General features: G+C 43.3%; 2 protein-coding genes across 3 annotated transcripts in view; both read right to left on the bottom strand.

Moving 5' to 3' along the window:
• LOC306916221 (uncharacterized protein) overlaps positions 1-2974 on the bottom strand; it is a 121219-nt gene extending 118245 nt beyond the window's left edge. Inside the window, exons 1-2 of the mRNA XM_079494033.1 lie at positions 2780-2974; positions 1429-1502 (exon numbers count right to left, since the gene is read on the bottom strand). Of these exons, the coding sequence (XP_079350159.1) occupies positions 1429-1502; positions 2780-2822 (117 nt within the window). The 5' untranslated portion in view covers positions 2823-2974. The remainder of the gene's footprint in view (positions 1-1428; positions 1503-2779) is intronic.
• A 7676-nt stretch (positions 2975-10650) lies between these two features.
• Positions 10651-22524, bottom strand: part of rassf8b (Ras association domain family member 8b) — a 58858-nt gene continuing 46984 nt past the window's right edge. For both annotated transcript variants that reach the window (XM_079494106.1, XM_079494107.1), the window contains exons 6-9: positions 21255-21329; positions 20400-20522; positions 18345-18474; positions 10651-13612 (exon numbers count right to left, since the gene is read on the bottom strand). In XM_079494106.1, coding sequence (XP_079350232.1) covers positions 13497-13612; positions 18345-18474; positions 20400-20522; positions 21255-21329 — 444 coding nt within the window. In that variant the 3' untranslated portion in view covers positions 10651-13496. The remainder of the gene's footprint in view (positions 13613-18344; positions 18475-20399; positions 20523-21254; positions 21330-22524) is intronic.

Here is a 22524-nt window from a genome sequence, read left to right as displayed (position 1 = left end):
CCCCCAGTGAGTTAGTGACAAAAAGTATCTACTGAAGGCCAAGCGGCTCATGCTTGAAGCAAAAGAGGCAGCTCACGGCTCACGCACTGCTTGTGGATGTTTTACTCTAACTAAAATATGGAGTTAAAAAAAACAAAAGAATTATGTACAAATGGACCCGTACAGGTTCATTTGATTTCATTTTACACTCAAGAGTAAAATTATTGTTACACATCTGCAAAATTTACAAGATTTACCAACTGAGCCAACCCAGGGGCCAAGCGGGCAAAGCCAGGGAACGAACAACCTGTGATATGTCTTCTTTTATATTCTTGAACCGATTATAATGACAAAGGTCTCAATGTTTCATAGTGTTTGTTCATGAGCTGGTCCAGCCGGCTCCATCCACTGCCATGTATTTCATCGAACTTCCAGTGCAAGATTTGCCACCGAGAACGTCATGGCACAGCCCAGTCACGTGACCATGACTTTCCCTTGTGTAAGCTTCCTTGGGCAAAGCCAGTAAAGGCGAGAAGCGCACCACCTACGCAGTGGAGTGACAGCGGAGCCAACAACACTGCAGCGCCCAAGACCCTGACGCTAGATATAGGAGGAGGGCGGGGTGCATACATTGGTTAGACATACTAACAATCCGACAGACATTAGTCCGACAACACCGTCTCTCCCGACATGCGTGGCCGGTTACAACTAACCCGTGGCAGGTTAAAACTAACCCGTGGCTTCCCTGTGAGGTTAGGTTTAGGGTTGGGTTTTGGGTCACCCCCTCCCCTTTCCTCACACCAGGACCAAACTGTTCAGTTCAACTCTCCTAAACGAGCTAAATCCCTGTACTGGCCCCCTCTCACCCTGGGGGACACTCAATTCACAAATAAATAACAAACACTCTTTTTATCTTTAGGTAAAGTACCCATCTTGCTTTAATTCTTTTTTTTAATGTATTGTAATTTTGTATCTGTTTCGCTGTTCAACCTGTAGGGTGGGGGGGTGGGGTGGGGAGATTGTACTTAACTTAAAAACAGCACAATAAAAAACGTGCAACGGATCATTTCCTAGCAGCATTTAGTGTGGCTACCGCTGTGGGATAGAAGCTGTTACTGAGTCTGCTGGTCCCTGACTTGAGCACTCTGTACCGTCTGCCTGATGGCAACAGTTCAAACAGGGAGTGACCGGGGTGGGAAGTGTCCTTTATAATGTTCTGTGTTTTTTTGAGACAGCGGGATCCGTGTACTGTGTAGGTCCTGACCTCCAATGTGGGAAGAGGGCAGCCAACAATCGTAATTGTGCCGTGTTAATGACTCTCTGGAGCTTTTTTTAGCACAACTTTTCAAATGGGGGTCCGCGGGCTAATGAGTGTCAATTTGGGGGTCCTTGACGTGAAAACGTTTTGGAACCACTGGCATACACCATATACTAGGTCAAACAACTTACTCTGTAGATGAGATGACTCTTCTGACAGCCCTTCGCTCCGCTTGGAGGGCAAACAGCTTCCATCCACTCAGGAACTGCAGGGCAAACATCACACACACCACCAGAATGGACAACCCCAGGGGTCGTCATCAATCACCAGAAAAAGGCAGAGGAACAAATACTATTCTCTGATATTTTCAAAAGGACTGACAGATATACCGAGATCAACATATGGAGCATCTCAGTCGGATTGGTGTGATGTAGGCTACTGTAGATCAGTGGTTCCCAAAGTGGGGTCCGGGGACCCCCAGGGGTCCTTGAGGGAGTTCCAGGGGGTCCCCAGCTAAATGATAGTTTGGAACCAAATGGACCCTTATGGGTCTGTATTAAAGGCACATACATAGTCTGGATTTTTCGGTGGTGAGGTGACCACCGAACTACAACATGACGTCACGAGCCTCGGTGAAGAGCAAACCACCACCACCGCTCCAGCCCTTCTCTCTGTTTTTACTCACCACCGCTCAACGTTATTTCAGCTCCGGTGGTCAGCTCACCATCGAAAATCGAGACTATGAATGAGCCTTAACTCTGACTCTGAGTGGAAACATTTACATTTGTACACGCTCAGAGTTAAATTAACATTGATTTTACAAAATAAATTGAGGGTCCCAGAGATATAAATGCCATTAAATGGGCCGAGGTCCATAGACTAATGGATGTCAAACTGGGGGTCCTTGAAATTAAACAGGTTAAGAATCACTGCTAGAGCCGTAAAAATATTGTCTTATTGGGTGGGGTCCCTGGCATATCTTTTCAAATGGGGGTCCGTGGGCCAATTACTGCCAAATTTTGCCAATTAGGTTAGGGTCATTGACATGAAAAAGTCTGGGAACCACTGTACACTGGGCTAGATGTCTCATGTCTCATCATCACAACATCAGTTTACACTTATTTCAAAACAAGATAAAAACATCATGTTGTTGGCTAATGTAGCTCTATGTTTGTGGACCTCAAAATGTGATTAATAAAATAGTTTATTGTCATGTCATGATTAAAATTGAAGCAAGACAAAATGGTTTGCCAAATAGGCTACTCTCCAAGTCTCCATATTGTCCTGTGAACCTGTGCAGCCTATGTTTTGTGAATTTAAACCTAGCTGAGGACCTGTATAACGTAACATATACAAATGTTGTTTACATTTGATTGTCTTGACAACACACTGCACTTTACTTAGCCTGCTGTGCAGTGTCAGGCACTCATGGATATTAAATTGTGATAGCCTAATGATAATGGATAACCTATTATTGCATGGCCGCATGTGGGCTGCCTTCAATTCTCGTGTAAACAAAGTTAGGTTGTAACAGTTGCTTACCTGACGCAGCATGCATGAAGCAAACATACAGTTTATAATACATAGCCAATGTAGCTGGCTTCCATGTTGTTTACATTCTGCAGTGGTCCATCATGTAGCCTAATGTCTCCACTACGTGACGTACGTCCTGCTTTTCTGTTCCGTTTATCATTTTATCATTCTTTATGACTTATTTGTTTGACAGTTGATAATTCAGTGACATTCGTGATTTCAAGACAAAAACGTGTTCGTCAAACAAACAAACACGTTATGCTGCGTTTTAGGTCAAACACAAATTATAATCATCATGTAGCTATCTGCAGCTGTGTCAGAGAGAGAGAGAGAGGGAGAGAGTGTTGCGCGCGTGTGGGTGCGTGCGTGTGCGCGCGTACGTGAGTCGTGCAGTGTTCATGAGACCCTACCTTGACACATGACACAAACACTCGCCTCTATCATGAACTCATGATGAATTGAGAATTTACATAATTATTATTATCATTATTATTAAAGGAAGGATGTTCAACCATAATGGTTGACTTATTTCAAATCATGGGTAATATATATAGCCTATACAGTGGTTCTCAAAGTGGGGTCCGGGACCCCCATACCCCACAGGGGTCCTTGAGGAAGCTTGTTTTCCGGGGGGTCCCCACAGCTAAATGATAGTTATAAAACAAAGGGACCCTTATGTGTCTGTAACTCAGAGTTAAATTAACATTGATTTTACAATATAAATCCAGGTGCCAGAGATAGAAATGCCATTAAATGGGGGTCCGTAGTTAACCTAATGCATGGGGGTCCTTGAAATTAAAATGGTCGAGAATCACTGCTATAGAGCCGTAAACATATCTTCTCTCATGGGGGTCCCTGGCATATCTTTTCTCATGGGGGTCCCTGGCATATCTTCTCTCATGGGGGTCGCTGGCATATATTTTCAAATGGGAGTCCGCAGAATAATAGCAGAACACATCTGACATCTTGGACTCAATTTCATTTAAGTTGAATGTCTTTTTTTTTTCTCTTCCCAACAACAAATTGCATCACGTAGTGAGCTAGTCAAAATGTTTACATTCAAAAACAGCTTGATCAAACTATTTCCATACAGGCCCTTCAGGGCAATCATTGATGGCCCACTGGGTTATTGGCAATATATCATCAAATGAATCATGAAAGATGGAGTGCCGTGATTTTTTTTCACGAGGAAGATTTATTTTCAAAAAAGGTGTACAGTATTGGTTAAAATGTATTTTTTATGTGGACATGCCTACCAGCTCATTAAGTATGCCAGGTTTGCCTGGTGGTTGGTGATGGGTGGTGATCCACGTGAACTAAAGCCGCACCCACAGCACAGCTGTTGATAAAGGGGGAGGGGATGATATTGTGATGTCACTATATCACTGTTTTTTTCATTGGCACGTTTGCTTGTCAAGGTTTCAGCCTCCTCGAAACCCTAAATACAAAGGGAAGACATCATTGCACATGACAACCACACCAAGGGGTCTAATGAAGTACTGTCACCTCATAAACACATGAAAAACTGGAAAAAATACAAAAACCACAGCACTCCATCTTGAACAATAAAATAAAAAACTGTGTGAAGTGAGGGGCGCTAATATATTAAAGTCTAAGTCATGTTGATTAGGTGATGTAATGGTGATGTAAAACAAACGGTGCCAACACATACATTAAATGCCATTAACAATAAAGAGACAATATAATGAGGGACAATATGACATAAACCTTCCCTTCATTGTCAATGGCCCCTCGAAAATATGGGAGTTGGGACTGGAGACAGGACAGTGCAAAGTTTATTCCATCTTTATTAGTAGACATGTGTGCATCTACAGCTCAATCCATTATTCATTGTTCTGTGCATATCACACTTGACATACTGACAGCATAGCCTACAGGCAGCCTGAAAGGCTACCATCAATGCAGTATAAATTGTACACCTACAGCAGGGTTCCCCAATAGGCGGCCCGCGGGTAATTTGCGGCCCGCGGAGCACCCCCTTGTGGCCCCTGGAAGAATTTAAAAAAAAATGTCAAACTGGGCATCCTTTTCAAATGGGGTCTTGCCCCGAAAATGAATTTTCAGGGCAAGACCTCGACCTCGTGCGTGCAGACTCGGCCCCCAGCCTGGTACCCTAGTCAAAATATGGCCCTTGAGGAAAATTAATTGGGGAACCCTGACCTACAGTCACTGTGACTGTGAGATATGTCCACCAACAACTGTGAAAGAACCTTTTCATGACTACCACAACAGTAGAAAACAATTCAAGCTACGTTTCAATACGATCCATTTGTTAGAACCATGACCATCACGAATGAATCAATCGCCAACCGATCAATGCATGCACGCTCGGAACTGCCAATCAATCGCATGGCAGACTTTACAGTGATGAGGCTCAACATAAACCACAAGGCATAGCAGTGTTTTCTGGTTCCACTGAAAAATTGGCCATTCATTTTTTTTCCATAGAGATTTACAATAACATTTATATCAATTTTGTTTAGGCCCACAATCAAGCCATCCAGGATCCTGGTGATTCATAGCCATATCATTTTGATTCTAAAAATTATTGAATATTTAATAATATGATATACATTATACTACATTTAATAAATACCCTTTTATAATTTTTCTCACAGAATAAATGAGTACCACAGACGAAAAACAGTCTAAGTCCAAATTTCATTCTGACCCCTCCACGAAAAGGCCTCGTTGTCCTGAACCCTTATCTATCATTTATACATTATGGATCAATAGTGTGGACTTAGACTGTTTTTCGTCTGTGGCATTCAGGTAAATGGTGCATTTATATAGCGCCTTTATCCAAGGCACTTTACATAGATGTGCATTACATTCACCCATTCACACACACATTCATACACCGATGTCGGAGGAGACCATGCAAGGCACCAACCTGCTCATCAGGAGCAATTAGGGGTTCAGAGTCTTGCTCAAGGACAGTAACTCTGGGGGAGCCCACAGGGTCCGAACTGGGAACCTTAATTGCGGTTCCCATCCGGCCACTCTACCCGAGCCACCGCCGCCCCAGAATCAAAGGTTTCATGGTCGTGGTTTACCAGGATCCTGTATGGCTTGATTCTAGGCTTAAAATATCTCTATTGGAAAACAAATTCATTTTCAGTGGAAACAGAAAACCACACCCAACTGCTAACTGTCCTATAGTTGGTCACGTGTCTGGCACTAAAAATAGCAAATCTAGATCTGCTATTTTCAGTGTGCAACAAAGTAAAAAAACACCCCTGGCATAACATCTTTCTTCACTATACTGTTCCATTCCAAAATATCTCAAAGTTCTTAAAGAATATATCCCGTTGTGATATGTAGACATTGTTATCATTAATGTTATTATTATCATCGTTATATGATTATTATATACAGGGTTGTGATGTTTGGTAAGGCATGCCATTAGTATCTCCTCCATGTTCGAGAGAGAGAGAGCCCAGCTTTCGCTGCAGCTAGTCGACTTTTATGTCACAGCTGGATTCCACGGTTGCCATGACAATGAGCACTGCATGCTGAGGAGAGGTGTGTGTGTGTGTGTGTGTGTGTGTGTGTGTGTACACGCGCGCGCACGGGGGTCCGTCCATCACTTACAAATACAATCTCTGAGAGCGAGAGAAAGTTTTGTCGTCTTGCGATGCAGATTGCTCTCGCCGAATGATTCCTCACCGGTGTGTGTCCTACTAGCTGCCGATACGCAGACACACTACATCAACTGTCTTATCGCCCGTGCAGTTCCACCTCCCCGCTTCCATTAGTGTCACCGTGGAATCTGAGAACAGGATCTCTCTCCCTTTTGTCTGTTCCCAGAGATTAGCATGACCTAGAAATGGGGGGTAACTGCATGGCAATAGCAGCCAGCAGATCCTGGCTGGCCCAGAAAGTAAAAGTACCCAATAACCGAAATAGCACGGATTGGCACTTCCGTATACTACTATAGAAAACCCCAAAACTCTGTACATATTACACTGAAATCCTCCCCATAGACCGGTCCGTGACTGAGGGAGGGGCGCCGTCTCTACCAAACTTGAGCCACGAGAGACACCACAGGGCGCGCTAAAGCGCGCGGGTTGCCGTGTCGAACGTTGCGAAGTTCAGTAGAGACGACTCAGCCCCGTCCGAGATATAACCCAATAGCACAGGACCGTAATTAATGTCAAACCCCATCTCACTCAAACACGGCGAAATAACACGGATTGGCAACTCCGTACATACAATACCAGTGAAAGCCACGCCTCTGTCGCGGTCAAAACAGTACTAGTGTAATAATGTATGGATTTTGGGCTTTTCTAGGCGTGTATGTACGGAATTGCCAATCCGTGCTATTTCACCGTGTTTGGGTGACAGGATCGGGCCAAAAGTACCAACTGTTGAGTACATGTATCAGTGTTTGGCTTATTCTCTGTGGCTCCCTTTTCCACCAAAAGAACGTTGGTTCTAGAACTGGTTCCGTTCTAGATTCTTATAGTTGGAACCCTGGTTGGTTCGGTTCCGGTGGCCATTGTTTGGTTCCATGCAGGTCCAAACCAACTTTCAGGGTGATCTGAACCAGTTTATTGGAGTGGAAACACTCTGAACTGGTTCAATATTAGGCGGGCCTGAGTACCCAATGTGTAGCCTGGGTTCCAGCCTGATTCGCTGCACTCCGTGGATTTGAGTGACAAGACAAATCCACGGAGTGAGAATCAAGCAGAATGAATGAATGAATGAATTGCATTTTTATAGCGCTTTTCCAAGTGCTCAAAGCGCTTTATATTCATTCATTCATACATTGGGAGGTGAAGCGGCAAACAGTCGACACCAGCTCACACCGACCAACTCATTGGAGGCAATGTAGGGTTCAGTGTCTTGCCAAAGGACACTTCGACATGTGAACAGGAGGAGCCGAGATTCGAACCGCCGACCCAGGGATCGTTGGACGACCTGCTCTACCTCCTGAGCCACAGCCGCCCAGAACCCAGGCTACCGAATGTGGGCTTGACTTGCCACGGTCCCAGCCTTACTCATCTACGAAGAGAAAAGCCTGCAGGTCACAATATAAGGCAGAGAGTGCATAGCCGGAAATGTCGGGCCGGAACATCCGTCAGATATATTTCCCCCCCGGATACGATATTTATAAGACCAATCAAAACACTTGTTTCATACACGGAGAATGTAAACAGATTTGTAAAGCGTCAACGTCAATATAAATTGGGGATCCCAGAGATAGAAATGACATTAAATGGCGGTCCTTGAAATTAAACGGGTTTAGAATCACTGCTAGAGCCGTACAAATCTTCTCTTATGGGGGTCCCTGGCATATCTTTTCAAATGGGGGTCCGCACGCTCATCAGTGTCAATTCAGGGGTCCTTGACATGAAAAAGTTTGGGAACCACATGCTCTACAGCGCAGGTCTTGGCCAGCGTGGGCTTGACTGCGGAAGTACTGCACACAGAACAGAGCAGCGCTCAAATGTTATGTTTTTATCATTTTTGTAAACTTTCGGCCCAGCTGCATGTGTGACAATTAAAGCCTCTCCTATATATCCTGGGTGATAAAAACAAACTAAAGACAGATATTTGACACTGGTGGTCTGATAAAGTTTCAAAAAAGAAAATGTATACATTTAAAGTAACCGTCATGTTTCTGTCACGCTAGCTTTGGTACTTCGGAGACATTATCTTAAATTTCAGACAGACTATTAGTTTTAACAAAACAGGTGGCAGGCACGGTGGCACAGTTTCATTAAAATGGTTACAAATTAGGGAGAGAGAACGCAGACAAAATGACTATGGCCGGTAGGCATAACACTCATTCTAGGTGTGTGTGTGTGTGTGTGTGTGTGTGTGTGTGTGTGTGTGTGTGTGTGTGTGTGCATGCATGCGTGTGTACTGTGCGTGCATATGATTATTTCCTGCTTGATGCAGACATGACAGTTTCCCAAAGGTTCTAGTATTAAAGTGACACGTACATTGACAGACATACTTGAATGTTAACCCATTTTGACCTGAGATCAGATTCTAAAAATGTCTTCTACATCCTGACAGTTTTCTGAAAAAGCTATGTTTCTATGTCAGTTGTTCTTCGATTTTTCAAAAATAGCAGACCTACAAGCTCGTAGCGCGCCACTGGTGGCGCGCTATGATCTTGTAGATCTGCTATTTTTCAATAGCTAAAGCATAACATAATGCTAACACCAAAAGGGGTTCCTTATTAGACACAGCAATGTACACAGTGCCAATGTTACCTGAATGAAGCCAAACATATTGAAGTTATGTTATAAGTTTCTCAATAAAATAAAATAAACGTTTTCCATTTCAAGGACCCCCAGTTTGATTGATGCATTAGGCCACAGACCCCTCTTTGATATTATCTTTTATTATTATTATAATTATTATTATTATCTCTTCTTGGACCCCAGCCTACACCGTTGAGTGTTAATTTAACTCAGCCAGTGTACAAATGAAACCAAATGGACCCACGGTTGTCTGTCCATTTGTACGAGTTACAGACCCATAACGGTCCATTTGGTTTCTTCAAACTATCAGTCATTTAGCTGGGGACCCCCCCGTCCCCCCACCCCTCAAAGGACACCTCTTTGACAACCAGTGGACACCACACACACACACACACACACACACACACACACACACACACACACACACACACACACACACACACACACACACACACACACACACACACACACACACACACACACACACACACACACACACACACACACACACACACACACACACACACACACACACACACACACACACACACACACACACACACACACACACACACACACACACACACACAGTATGCTATGCTCTGCTGCCACCTGGTGGCGAGGCTGGGAAAGCAATGTTGCAAACCAACATTAAAGGACAACTTTGTTTTTTTCAACCAATGTTCATGTTTTAGGTTATTATTAGAGAAAGTAAAGTATGTGTCACCCCCCCTCCTCCCCCTTCTTCTTTACACATTTTTACAGCAATTTCTTTACTATTATTTACCATAGTCCTACTAGACCCCAGGACATTACATCTGGCCACCAAGCCTACTACGACACATTGTATGGCATCCCCCTAGTGCCACCTCCCCCAACTTATATTTTAACTTGTCTAATAACAACCTGAAAAAGAAGAAACTCCCGCACACCGTCTTCAAATGCAATTTTTATCTTTTGAAAGATGGTCGAAACTTTTTCACTGCATTTGAAGACAGCGTGCGGGAGTTTCTTCATTTCCATGTTGTCAGGCTCTTGGCTGTCCTCCTCCTACGCACCTGTCGCCTGTAGGTGTGCAAAAGCATTGCTTTTTCTAATAACAAACTAAAAAAAGAAAAAGTTGTCCTTTAAAGATCTGATTTACAATAGCCCCGAGTCAGAAAAGTAAATATGATCCTGGGAAAAAAAAAGATAAGACAAAATAATCTTATATATATATTTCTTTAGGCTATTTTTCTTTTGTCATACATATGAGATATTGCCATTTCTGTTAAAGGTCTGGTGACATAAAAAAAATAAAGTTTTTGTAATAGTACTTATTTAGGTTTTCTGAGCTCAGTTGCAACCAAAAAAACCTGAACTTTTAACAGTCAGTAGATTTGATGTGGTCTGGGGTTTGATGTGCTCTGATTTCACTGTGGACTGTGAGGTAAGAATCCCCAAATCCCATGACATAACAATTTTCCAGCAGATGTCACTGTTGAGGGATTTTGCCTTGTTTTCATTGCAGCTCAAAAGGTCTTCAGAACATGCAGAGAAAACCCTAGACCCCAGAATCTCCACTGAATGTTAAAAGTTCAGGTTGTGTGGGTGTAATTGATGTCATAAAAACCTAAAAGAAAAAAGAAAAATAAATGAAAATGAATGTCATGAAACCTTTAATGCACGGAAACAAGAACATTTATTACGGTATTAAATTGTGTGACTGCTTTTTGACACAAGGTTTGTGAGCCATCAGCCATAATAATATTATTATCTCTAAAAGTCCTCATGCCGTTATTCATTCATTCTGACATCACTTGCTCTAGCAGCCATAATATAATGTTAGATTTAAGTTCTATGGCATACAGTATAGTTTTGCGATAGCTACCTTGTAGTTTTATTATTTTTTGTAAACTGTAAAACGTAATCTATTTTACAGTTGTTGTTGTTTATCAACTAACCTCTGGATAAAATGTGCAATACCACAGTAAGGCAATTGGATATGGCTATGGTCATAATATACAGTAGCTGTGTGTGTGTGTGTGTGTGTGTGTGTGTGTGTGTGTGTGTGTGTGTGTGTGTGTGTGTGTGTGTGTGTGTGTGTGTGTGTGTGTGCTATGCAGTACTATTCCATACGTGTTTGTGTTCACGCATACACGTGGTTTGTGTGTCTGTCCGTGTGTGCATGGATGTGGGGTGCATGTGTCCATAATGTCAGTCCTGAAAAGAACAAACCGTTCTCGTATACTTCTTCATATATATATATATATATATATTTTTTTTTTCCACAGTGCAAAAACAAGCCTTTCCCTTATACGGCATTCATCTCAATCGCCCCCGCGTCACCAGAAAACCTCATTCATTGTCAACACAAGTCTCACTTCCAAATAATCCTCTCATTTGCGGTAGGTAATGGGGCTATATATGCACACACGCCATTTTGGCAAGAACTTGGGCCCCTTCCCTTCTTCCTTCACAGGTGTTTACCTATGATACTAAGGCTCTGTTCCCATTCTGGTCAAACAGAGTCAGTAGTGTTAATGATACTAATGAAGGCTCTGTTCCCATTCTGATCAAACAGAGTCAGTAGTGTTAATGATACTAATGAAGGCTCTGTTCCCATTCTGGTCAAACAGAGTCAGTAGTGTTAATGATACTAATGAAGGCTCTGTTCCCATTTTGGTCAAACAGAGTCAGTAGTGTTAATGATACTAATGAAGGCTCTGTTCCCATTCTGGTCAAACAGAGTCAGTAGTGTTAATGATACTAATGAAGGCTCTGTTCCCATTCTGGTCAAACAGAGTCAGTAGTGTTAATGATACTAATGAAGGCTCTGTTCCATTCTGGTCAAACAGAGTCTAGGGTGCTGCTATTGTGCATGTTGGCTCACTGGAAACACTCTACACGCTACACCAGTGGGTCTCAAAGTGTCCTTGAGTGGGTTCCAAATTGCCCCGTATGTGTGTGTACAAATGGAACCAAATGGCCCCGAACGGGTGTGTACACTCTCAGCGCTATGGGGGTCCTTGAAATTAAAGAAGTTTGAGAACCACAGTACAATAAAGGGAACAGAGTCTTAATTAGTATCATCGGTAACACTTGTGAAGGAAGTAGGGAAGGGGCCCGGGAAGCAGGGTTAATTAAATAAGGTTAGGAAGCGAAGGCCGTACGGTGGACTCCATGTTGCTCCCTGGAAGGAAAGAAACATGCGCAATGGGCTATATGCAGCCAACACTTCCGCGTTCAGCTTCCTTGGTCTCAATTCTTTCCTTCCAGGGAGCAACATGGAGTCCACCGTACGGATACAGTCTTCGCTTCCTAACCTCATTTAATATTCCTTGCCGGGAAGTAGGAAGAGTTAGGGCAGATTGGCACGGAGTCCGTTTGATTCAAACTGTTCCCGAATATGGTCCCCGCTGGCCATGATTTACATTGGCCTTGATTCTTCCGCACCCGAGTACACTTCATTCAACTGTATTCAATGCTTTCACATTGCAGCGATCCAGCATCCGAGTACACTTCAACCGGTCCCGAGACTACATGTGGTCCTGGGGACGGTTGGGTGATCCGCTCCGGGGAACGATACGCAGCATTCACACTAATAACCACATCTGCCAAGTGGACCCGAGACAGAGCACACCCGGGACCATAGTGTGAATCTGCCCTTATTCTGTGTGCATAGAGCCGATTTTGCGCACATCAGGCAGCTCTGGAAGACTCGCAGTGTGTTTCCTCATCCATGCCTGGAGTGTGTCCACTCACTCACTGTCCCACAGACATACTGTCAACGTGCACTCGTCGGGCACATGTACGATATTTTGACATCAGTGTGATTTATTTTCCTTCTTCTGTTGTCCTGATAGGTCGGAAAGAACAAAATGTAGGTGGTGACATGCCCCAGGGGGGCCGTGGAGGGTATTATGGGGAAACGATTCAGCAAGCTTTCACTAATGAAGAGGGAGGGAAAAACTGGATTGTTTGCTTGTAAAACATTTAACATGTTTTTTTTTTTCTTTAATCAGGGTTTTATTTTTGAAGCGATGCTCCACTCATCCCTGAAGAGGGTGCTCTCTCCGCAGTGAGTTCACACAGCAGGACACCTGCCTGGCTGGCTGGCTGGCGCCGGTACGGGTAATCAGTGCCTTACTCAACGACATTTTTATTTTGTATTATTGTTTTTGCAGAACAGATGCTTGGCGGTTATTGAAGACTTGACCCCGCAACCTTCCGGACCGGTCCCAGGGCAGGCAGTCAGTCAGTCGGTCAGACAGTCTCCTTAACCCATGAGCAGGGCAGCAGCTTGACATGCTGGGGGTTCTGTGACAACCACCACCCCTCCCCCAGTGTTTTATTCAACTTGATAGACCATAGAAAATCTCTCACTGTCCCGGTCAGCCCATAGAGGAGGACCCTTGGAAGGGTCCTCGTTTTGGCACCTCCTCTGACCATGAGGTCACCCAGGGTCCTGGTCTGTTGAGGGGAGGGGGGGGGGGGGGGTCATGGGGTCAGACGTAGATGCCCTCTGGGTTGAGGCCGGAGGAGGCAGGGTTCTGAAGGGTTCGAAGGTCACTGGGTAAGAGGCGGGAGGAGCCGAGTCGTTTCAAGGAACCAGCGTCGATTTCTGGAAGAAAAAGAGCGACGAAGAAATCAGTATCGGTAATCAATGTAGATTAGAATCACGATCAGAAGAATCAATATTGTCACATCACAGTTTTAACAAGTAAAAAGGGGGTTGAAATTTGTTCCCATCGTGCTGTTTTTTCTAAGAAAACAAAGACAGGGTTTAGGAGATCAAGGCAGGAAAGAAAATAATCCACACACAAACAGCAACACTCGTACGGTCTCTCTTATCTTATTTACAATACAAATAAGGGGTTTCCAGATATTTACAAGCTTGTTTCACAAACGGCACAACCGTAGAGTCTTCTCTTATCCTATGTACAGGCTGTACAGCCGTACAACCAAGGGGTCTCTCCTTCCACAAAGAAAAATGTACACATAGTACCTGAGATAGGTATATTTAACCCATTTAGACCTGAGGCAGATTCTAAAAAAAATGTACACATAGTACCTATCACTCCCGATCTTCCGCCGTAGTCTGAAAACCCACCTTTTCAGACTCCATCATGGCCCATAGCACTTACCCTACCCCCTTAGACAGCACTTTTTAGACTTAGATAGCATTTGAAACAGACTTATAGCATGTCATGTAGACAGCACAATAATTGCATTGTATGTAGTCATAGCACTTCATAGTATGTACATCATAGTATAGTATATATGTATAGTATATATGTATAGTGTCATTATATAGATATGTTCTAGTTACGTTCTTAGCTTACGCATGTTTCTTGATAAATGCATTTTATATATGTGATGTATTCCCATGTTTTTTTGTTCTTGCTTAATGTAAATCGCTCTGGATTAAGAGCGTCTGCCAAATGCCTAAATTGTAAATGTACCTATAGGTATATATAAGGTATATACTGTACATATAAGCTGCTGTGTACTGTACTGTAGTCGTTGATAACAGTCATTCAGTTTAGCAGTTTATGTCAGTGATTTTCAACCCCTTTCAGATCAAGGTCCTTTATTTATTCTGCATTTGAGCCACACACCACCATTTGATGACATTTAGCCTCAGACCCAAAACCTTTGTTATCGTTGGAGAGGTTTTGTCCACACTTCCATGCTGTATTGATGTTGGTAGTGCCATTAGGAGATCAAAATAACCATTCTTCTACATTCTATAATTGCGTAGACTTCTTGTAACTATGCAGTAATGCCGGTGTTTAACAATAATTTAACTCTTGAGCGTAACATGAAACCAAATGGACCCGTTTAAAGGGTCCATTTGGTTTAATTTTACCCTCTCAGGAGTTGAAGATCTATAAAGGGTCCATTTTGTTATAAACTCTCCATCGTTTAGCTGGGGACCATCTGGAACCCCATCAAGGACCACTGGTTGAAAACCACTGTACAGAATAAGATAATATAACGCACATCCTCCGGTCTCCGGTATCATAAACAATAGCAAGGGCTCCATTTCGACCTGCATCAGTCTTTCTCAAGTATACTTAGGAAAGTAGACAAGTCGAAACGTTGTACGTCCTGCCTGCTGTGTTCGTGAATAAATGTACCTGGATCATTGCAAAGTGAGTTGCGAGCCCTTGCTTTTGTTTATGAAAACCACTGTACTACATCAACTAGTTGTAAAAAACAAAACAAAATAAATAGATAAAGATGTTCTCGTAAAGTACTCTATTACGGAATTGCAAGTGGAGTACACAACACCTACTAGCTAGCCTTTACAAGATCAAACATGTTCCGAGTATGCCCACAAGATGGCACTGCATCCACATTTATTGTATCCTTTCAGCACTTTCAATATTTCACACAACAAAGTGTCTTCCAATTTGCAATATTTACAGATAGCAATGGTGTCTTTTTTCACACAGTATGAGGACAAGCATGTTCAAACACAAGTGACTCTTCAAGATAAACCAAAAGCTAAAAAGAAAATCAACGAGGTGCAAAGAGTTACAAAAGTAGTCTGGTGCTTCAAAGATCAAACGGACTAAAAAGTTGAAGAAAAGGTGGCGATCCAAAGGTCTTCATCAGGGCAAGTATGATACTTTCCCTGATGATGAAGACTCCTCTGAGTCCAAACATGTTGGCGTTTTAACTTTTGTAATAAAGTACCTTGATTGTATATCCACCCTGATGGATAGATTTGATTTTGCCCACAATTAATGTCAAGGTTCATCTTTTTTTTTTATATATATCATTTTTATCCCACGATTTTGTAACCCATCTTTCACCCCTGTGTCAATTATCTAATGTGATCCTGGGCTCTACACACCCTCCGTCAACCTAGTCCCCATATATGGGGGACATGGGGAGAGCAACGGACTTGAACTCATGCATCCTTCATGCATGAGTGTCCAAGTTGCTCCTTTACACCTGACATGGGGGAGTTTCCCTGGTTGGACGTAGCGCGTGGAAGGAACACGTTATTCCAACCAGTTCCTTTCCCCTCTATCAATCAATCATCAATCAACCTTTATTTATATAGCACATTTACACAACCGAAATTGACCAAAGTGCTTCACAGTATACAAGTATAAAAAACATAGTATACATAATCATTAGAATCAAGAACAAGAGAATAATTATCAGACAACATTAAAAGCGAGGGAGAAAAGGTGGGTTTTGAGAAGGGATTTAAAAGTCTCTAAGGATTGGGCAGTTCTAATGTGGGGGGGAAGGTTGTTCCATAGCCCTGGGGCCGCAACAGCAAAAGCACGGTCACCTCTTGTTTTACGGGTTAGGTCTGTTTGCATGGTCAGTAGTGACTGGTCAGCAGACCTCAGAGCTCTAGGTGGGTTGTGGCGATGTAGGAGTTCAGACATATATGGGGGAGCCAGGTCATTTAGGGATTTATAAGTAAATAAAAGGATCTTGAAATCGATCCTTTCTTTAATCAGGAGCCAATGGAGGGAGGTGAGGACTGGTGTGATGTGCAGCAGCAGCGTTTCGAACTAATTGGCGGCGCCTGAGTGCGGATTGGTCGATTCCATAATAAAGGGCATTACAGTGTTCGAGTCGTGATGAGATGAAGGAGTGGATGAAGGAGTGGATAACGGTTTTTCTATCAGGCGCCCCAGCTGGCCAGGGGGAGGCAGTTTAGAGACCTGGATTACTGCATGTTTTTTGTGAGGGTACCTATACCCTAGGGGACACGGAGAGAATATGCAAACTCCACACAGAAAAGCCCTTCCGCCAACCCCGCCTCGGGTATGGGCACTGATGACACGAAGGAGAGGACACGCCGCCAGCGCCCACAGCGTCCCCAGCGGGAATCGCTGGGGACCTTCTAGCTGTGAGGCGACAGCACTACTAATCATCTTTAACTTTGGCCTGTTCCCTGTTTTGCCCCATGTTTGTGACAATTATGTTTTCAATTTCATCCCACCCTATACGTAATGCCATGTCACCATGTGCCATCCTGTTCATATTTCACGGCCCTATATCATCATTTATAACAGGGGTTCTCAACCTTTTTGGCCGGGGACCCCCGAAAATGCTTTGGCAACGTCTCGGGACGTTCGGTCCCGCCCCCTCCCGACCCCCAATATAAATTGACTGCTACAATAACCATAATAATAGAGACAATACACCATAAATAAATACTGAAACCATCATCATTAGGGAAGGTGTATGCATGTACTATGTGTACTATATGTAAATTCTTCATTTCCACTTTACAGCCATTCAGTTGCAAAAAAAAAAAAAAAAAAAAACTTTTTTTTCTTTGAAAATAATTTGGGGACCCCCCAAAATAATTTGGCGACCCCTCGAGGGGTCGCGACCCACGGGTTGAGAACCCCTGATTTATAAGACACATCTCTGCCGACATCCTGTCTCTATTATGCTCACTGTATTTCCCCACCAGCAAGTTATAACTCGTAATAATGTAGCCCTGTTTTAGATTTTAGCCTACATGTATTCAGCCTTGACAATTTGATAGCAGCTCTTGGAAGGTGTAAACAGTCTCCTTTTAGGGAAAGAGAGTTTTATCATCAGGTCACGATGACCACAGCCTTCATGCACTCCCGGCCTGAAGCTCCCTCAATGTGCTGGACTAATGAGATCTACTCCACGTGGGTGCGGACCCCAGGTAGGCTATCTGGCTACTGGCAAAAGATTATACAATTATAACTACTACAACTCCTGATTAAGTCGACCTTGAGGCTTAATCAGGAGTTGTAGTAGCCACGGGGTAATCTAAGCGGTGGATATTGCTCTTGTCTTCTTGTCTTCATGTATGTAAATTGTCTTGTTCTTGTGTTCCGCATACTTGGCTGCTGGGTCGCAAGACACATTTCAGTGCGAACTGACAATAAAGTACTATATCATATCATATCATATCATATCATATCATATCATATCATAAAATATTAAACCAAAAAAAACATTCTCCTCATATGGATTGAATTAGAACCCATTTCTCATGTTAAACCATTTTGACCTGAGATCAGATTCTAAAAATGTCTTCTACATCCTGACAGTTTTCTGAAAAAGCTAAGTTTCTATGTCAGTCGTTCTTCGATTTTTCAAAAATAGCAGACCTACAAGCTCGTAGCGCGCCACTCGGTGGCGCGCTATGAGCTTGTAGATCTGCAAGCTATCCGGAACATAATTATGTCTCGTAATCAAATAATGTACAGGGCAGATATGACAAATACCGGTATATGAAATATACAAAGAAATTGCTGACATATTCATTATTTTATTACTTAAAAAAAACATATTTTTATGTTTAATGTTTGAAATGTGTTGGTGTGTGTTACCATTATTATTGTCCTCCGGGTTGGGCTGGGCGGGCAGCACGGTGACCTTGGTTCCGGTTTGCTGTATGAACTGCTGCAGGTTCACCTGCCTCAGTTCCTTAGTGAGCTGCTCCAGCTCCTGTTCCTTCTCCTTGAACAAAACAATGGAAAATATTATAAAAAACTAATTCAATAAGTCATTTTGAAATGAAATGGGATTAATTTACTGACAGCTGTCTATTTGTGTCCCTCACTTCAATGTTTCAATTGAACGTGGATGGTTAAGTGTGTGTGTGTGTGTGTGTGTGTGTGTGTGTGTGTGTGTGTGTGTGTGTGTGTGTGTGTGTGTGTGTGTGTGTTTCATACAAATGTAAATATTGAACCAATCCAAGGTATGAACACAAGCTTGTGACGTTTTTTTCTCTCCTGAAAAGTAACGCTTTTGGATGTACATGGTTTCCACCTGACAATGACGAGATTACAGAGGATATATTATAATAATAATGAATTGCATTTTTATAGCGCTTTTCCAAGTGCTCAAAGCGCTTTACAATGGTTCATTCATTCATACATTGGGAGGTGAAGCGGCGAACAGTCGACGCCAGCGTCCTCACTTCCCACATTCACACACCAATGGTGGCAAGCTCACACCGACCGACTCATTGGAGGCAATGTAGGGTTCAGTTCAGTGTCTTGCCCAAGGACACTACGACATGTGGACAGGAGGAGCCGGGATTCGAACCGCCGACCCAGGGATCATTGGACGACCTGCTCTACCTCCTGAGCCACAGCCCATTGTACAGAGGACGTCTCTTTAGCCCGTTAGATCAAACAACGGTAACGTTTGAAAATGTTGTGTGAGAGTTCTGGACATTAGAAATGAGCCATATTCACCGGCCATCCCGTCATGCAGCCAGGTGGAATTGTTTCACTGAAACTGTTGATTTTGGCAGCAAATTTGAGTAAATCTACAGTTGATTTAGTCGGCTAAAATGTATTTTGGCGGTCCTTGATGGCGTCGTAATGCCTGATTTATTTTACATGTGGTTACTTGCTGAAAATAGCAGATCTACAAAGCTCACAATACGGCACAGCACGACGCGTTGTGTGAGCTTGTAGATCTGCTATTTTCAGAGCACAACACCACAGAGCAACCAAACATAAAATTACTTGTCTTTTAGTTCTAACCGGATCTCTTCTCCACTAGTCCCTCTCCACTAACATTTTAGTCTAGTTTTTATTTGTTGACGAAATTATTGTCAGTATATTTATAGTTTTAGTCATCATAGCTTATAGCTTGTATTTCATTTTCGTCAGTGGAAAAAAAAGATATTTTTTTGGTCAAAGTTTTAGTTGAGGGAATCAACACTGACTGAACACTGAACTCCTTTTTGGGTTGGTTATGCAACTCCTCCCAGGCCAGGGGGAAGGATGATGTCCTCACTCAGGCCCCTCAGTAATCAGCTGAAGAATGCAGTGAACCCCTCCCAACGCACGCACGCATGCACGCACGCACGCACGCACGCACGCACGCACGCACGCACGCACGCACGCAGTCCACCGGAGCCAGCCAGTGCACAGCACTGCGTGTGGACCAGTAGGATTAAGTCTCTCTCCTCCACACAGAATCTCTCTCGGACTGACCCCATTCTCTATGGCTTCATTATTCCACCGGCGAGCCTCTCTCCAAACAAACACTGCTTTCCAAAATACTGCTAGTTAAAGTTTGGTTTCAAGGAGAAATCCAGATCAAAACCAGAATCAGCCTATATTATCCCGTCCCAACAAACACGTTGGCCTTGAATAGTTTCATAGATGCCCCCTATTATCCATTTCCCCCATCCCTCCCACAGTAACATGCAGCTATAATGGTAGAAAGCTAGTTGTCTTTATTCTAATGCGGGTATTTTAGTAGCTCCAAACTCCATTCAAACACCATTAATCGTCTATTAATCCTGGTACTCACACATGCACCGCTTGTCACCCTCGAGCTGCCGTTCATTCAGAACCCAGGGCCGGACCTTCATTTTCAGGGCCCGTTGAGAACACTAACTGGGTTATTATTAATGGGCCTACCTGTAGTCTCTTGTTGTACTGGCCCAGGGAGCGGTCCAGGACCCTACAGCTGTTCTCCAGACGGGATGTGTGCTGGTTCTGGACCTCCAGCTCTGCACGGACCTTCCCCAGCTTGACCCGCAGCTGAAAACACAGGAGAGGAGAGATGCCGGGTTGGACTTGGACTAGTACTGGGCAGTCAAACAACTATTCCACAATATCAGAATGCTATAGTGTGTACTAAAATCTCCTGGAGGGGGCGTCAACATATGTGTCACGTGGTAGCGGCCGCCATACTTGTTGGCTTGTCTGGTTTGTTTACATTGAGCGACTATCCGGTGTGCTTGTATACGTTCTTTTTTTAAACTGACCTCACAATGGTGCAGACCTGCTCAGTAAATAAGTGCCACAGCAGGTCACGTCGAGGGAATGAGCCAGAAAACGGAATTAGATTTTCAGCTTTCCAGCATGGAGACAGCACCAAGGAACCCAGATTGACGAGTTTACAAAAAGACGTAGAATGGCTTGGATCTCGGCTGTACGGCGCACAGGCGCAGAGACATAACGTCCAACAAAGTATCTAAGCACAGCACAGAGTCTGGAACTACACCTCCTGAATGTTATATAGAGTCTGGAACTACACCTCCCGAATGTTATATAGAGTCTGGAACTACACCTCCCGAATGTTATATAGAGTCTGGAACTACACCTCCCGACAGTAAATTATGCTTATTATGCCAAACCTTCTCAGATGGGGTCCGCCACCAAACACATATCAATGTGGTGGTCCTCAAAAAACGTTTGTGAAGCACTGTATTGCATGGTGCCACTGTACCTCCTCCTCATTGGCCGTTTGTGAACCACTGTACTACATACCTCCTCCTCATTGGCCTGCTGATTGAGCTCCGCCTCCTGCTGCATCCGTTCCTGCTCTAGCCCCACCTCCATGTTCTACGGAGTGGAACAAGAAAGTTAAGATTAGATAGCTAATTAATTAGTACAGCTTACTGTCAAACAGTCCAAGTAGCTTTATTTATACAATTTACACATGTAATTAACATAATATAACAAAACAAGAGGGTGTAAATTAGGGGCGGCAGAGGCTCAGGGGTAGAGTGGCCGGATGAGAACCGCAATGTTCCCAGTTCGATCCCTGTGGGCTCCCCCAGAGTCGAAGTGTCCTTGAGCAAGACTCTGAACCCCTAAATTGCTCCTGATGTGCAGGTTGGTGCCTTGCATGGTTTCCTCCGTCATCGGTGTAGGAATGGGTGAATGTAATGCACAATCTATGTAATGTAAAGCGCTTTGGATAAAAGTGCTATTATAAATGCACCATTTACCATTATATTACAGATAGATTTGCAGCAACACATTTTTTGACAATGGGGCTTAAAAGTGCTTACAAAAGGACTAGGTCATACTGGAAAGTGATACACACACACTCGCGCACACGCACGTGCGAGCGCACACACACACACACACACACACACACACACACACACACACACACACACACACACACACACACACACACACACACACACACACACACACACACACACACACACACACACACACACACACACACACACACACACACACACACACACACACACACAAACACACATACCTGTATCAGTGTTGTTTTTGGCAGCAAATTTTGATTTTAGTTTTAGTCGTAGTCTCTTGAATAGTTTTCATTTAGTTTTAGTCACCTGGAATATCTTAGTGTTAGTCTAGTTGTAGTCGACTAAATGTCATAAGATTTTACTCGACTAAATCTACAGTTGATTTAGTCGACTAAAATGTATTTTGGCGGGCCTTGATGCCGTCGCAATGGCTGATTTTACACTTGCTGAAAATAGCTGATCTACAAGATCACAACACGTCAAGCTTGTAGATCTGCTATTTTCAGCATGCAACCCAGTGTAAAATGACTTATATTAGGGATACTAGATCTATATAGAGATATACTAGATCTCTTGTCCACTAGTCCCTTCAACATTTTAGTCTAGTTATTATTTGTTGACAAAATCGACAGTATATTTAGTCATATTTTTAGTCACCATAGTTTAGTTTTCATTTAGTTCGTCAGTGAAAAAAGGTAGTCATCTTAGTTTTAGTCAACAAAAACAACACTGGCGCA

Source organism: Electrona antarctica (genome assembly GCF_951216825.1).
Source record: "Electrona antarctica genome assembly, chromosome: 23".
NCBI lineage: Eukaryota > Metazoa > Chordata > Actinopteri > Myctophiformes > Myctophidae > Electrona > Electrona antarctica.
The sequence above is the reverse complement of the archived record's forward strand: the minus strand, read 5'-3'. Positions and strand labels throughout refer to the sequence as shown.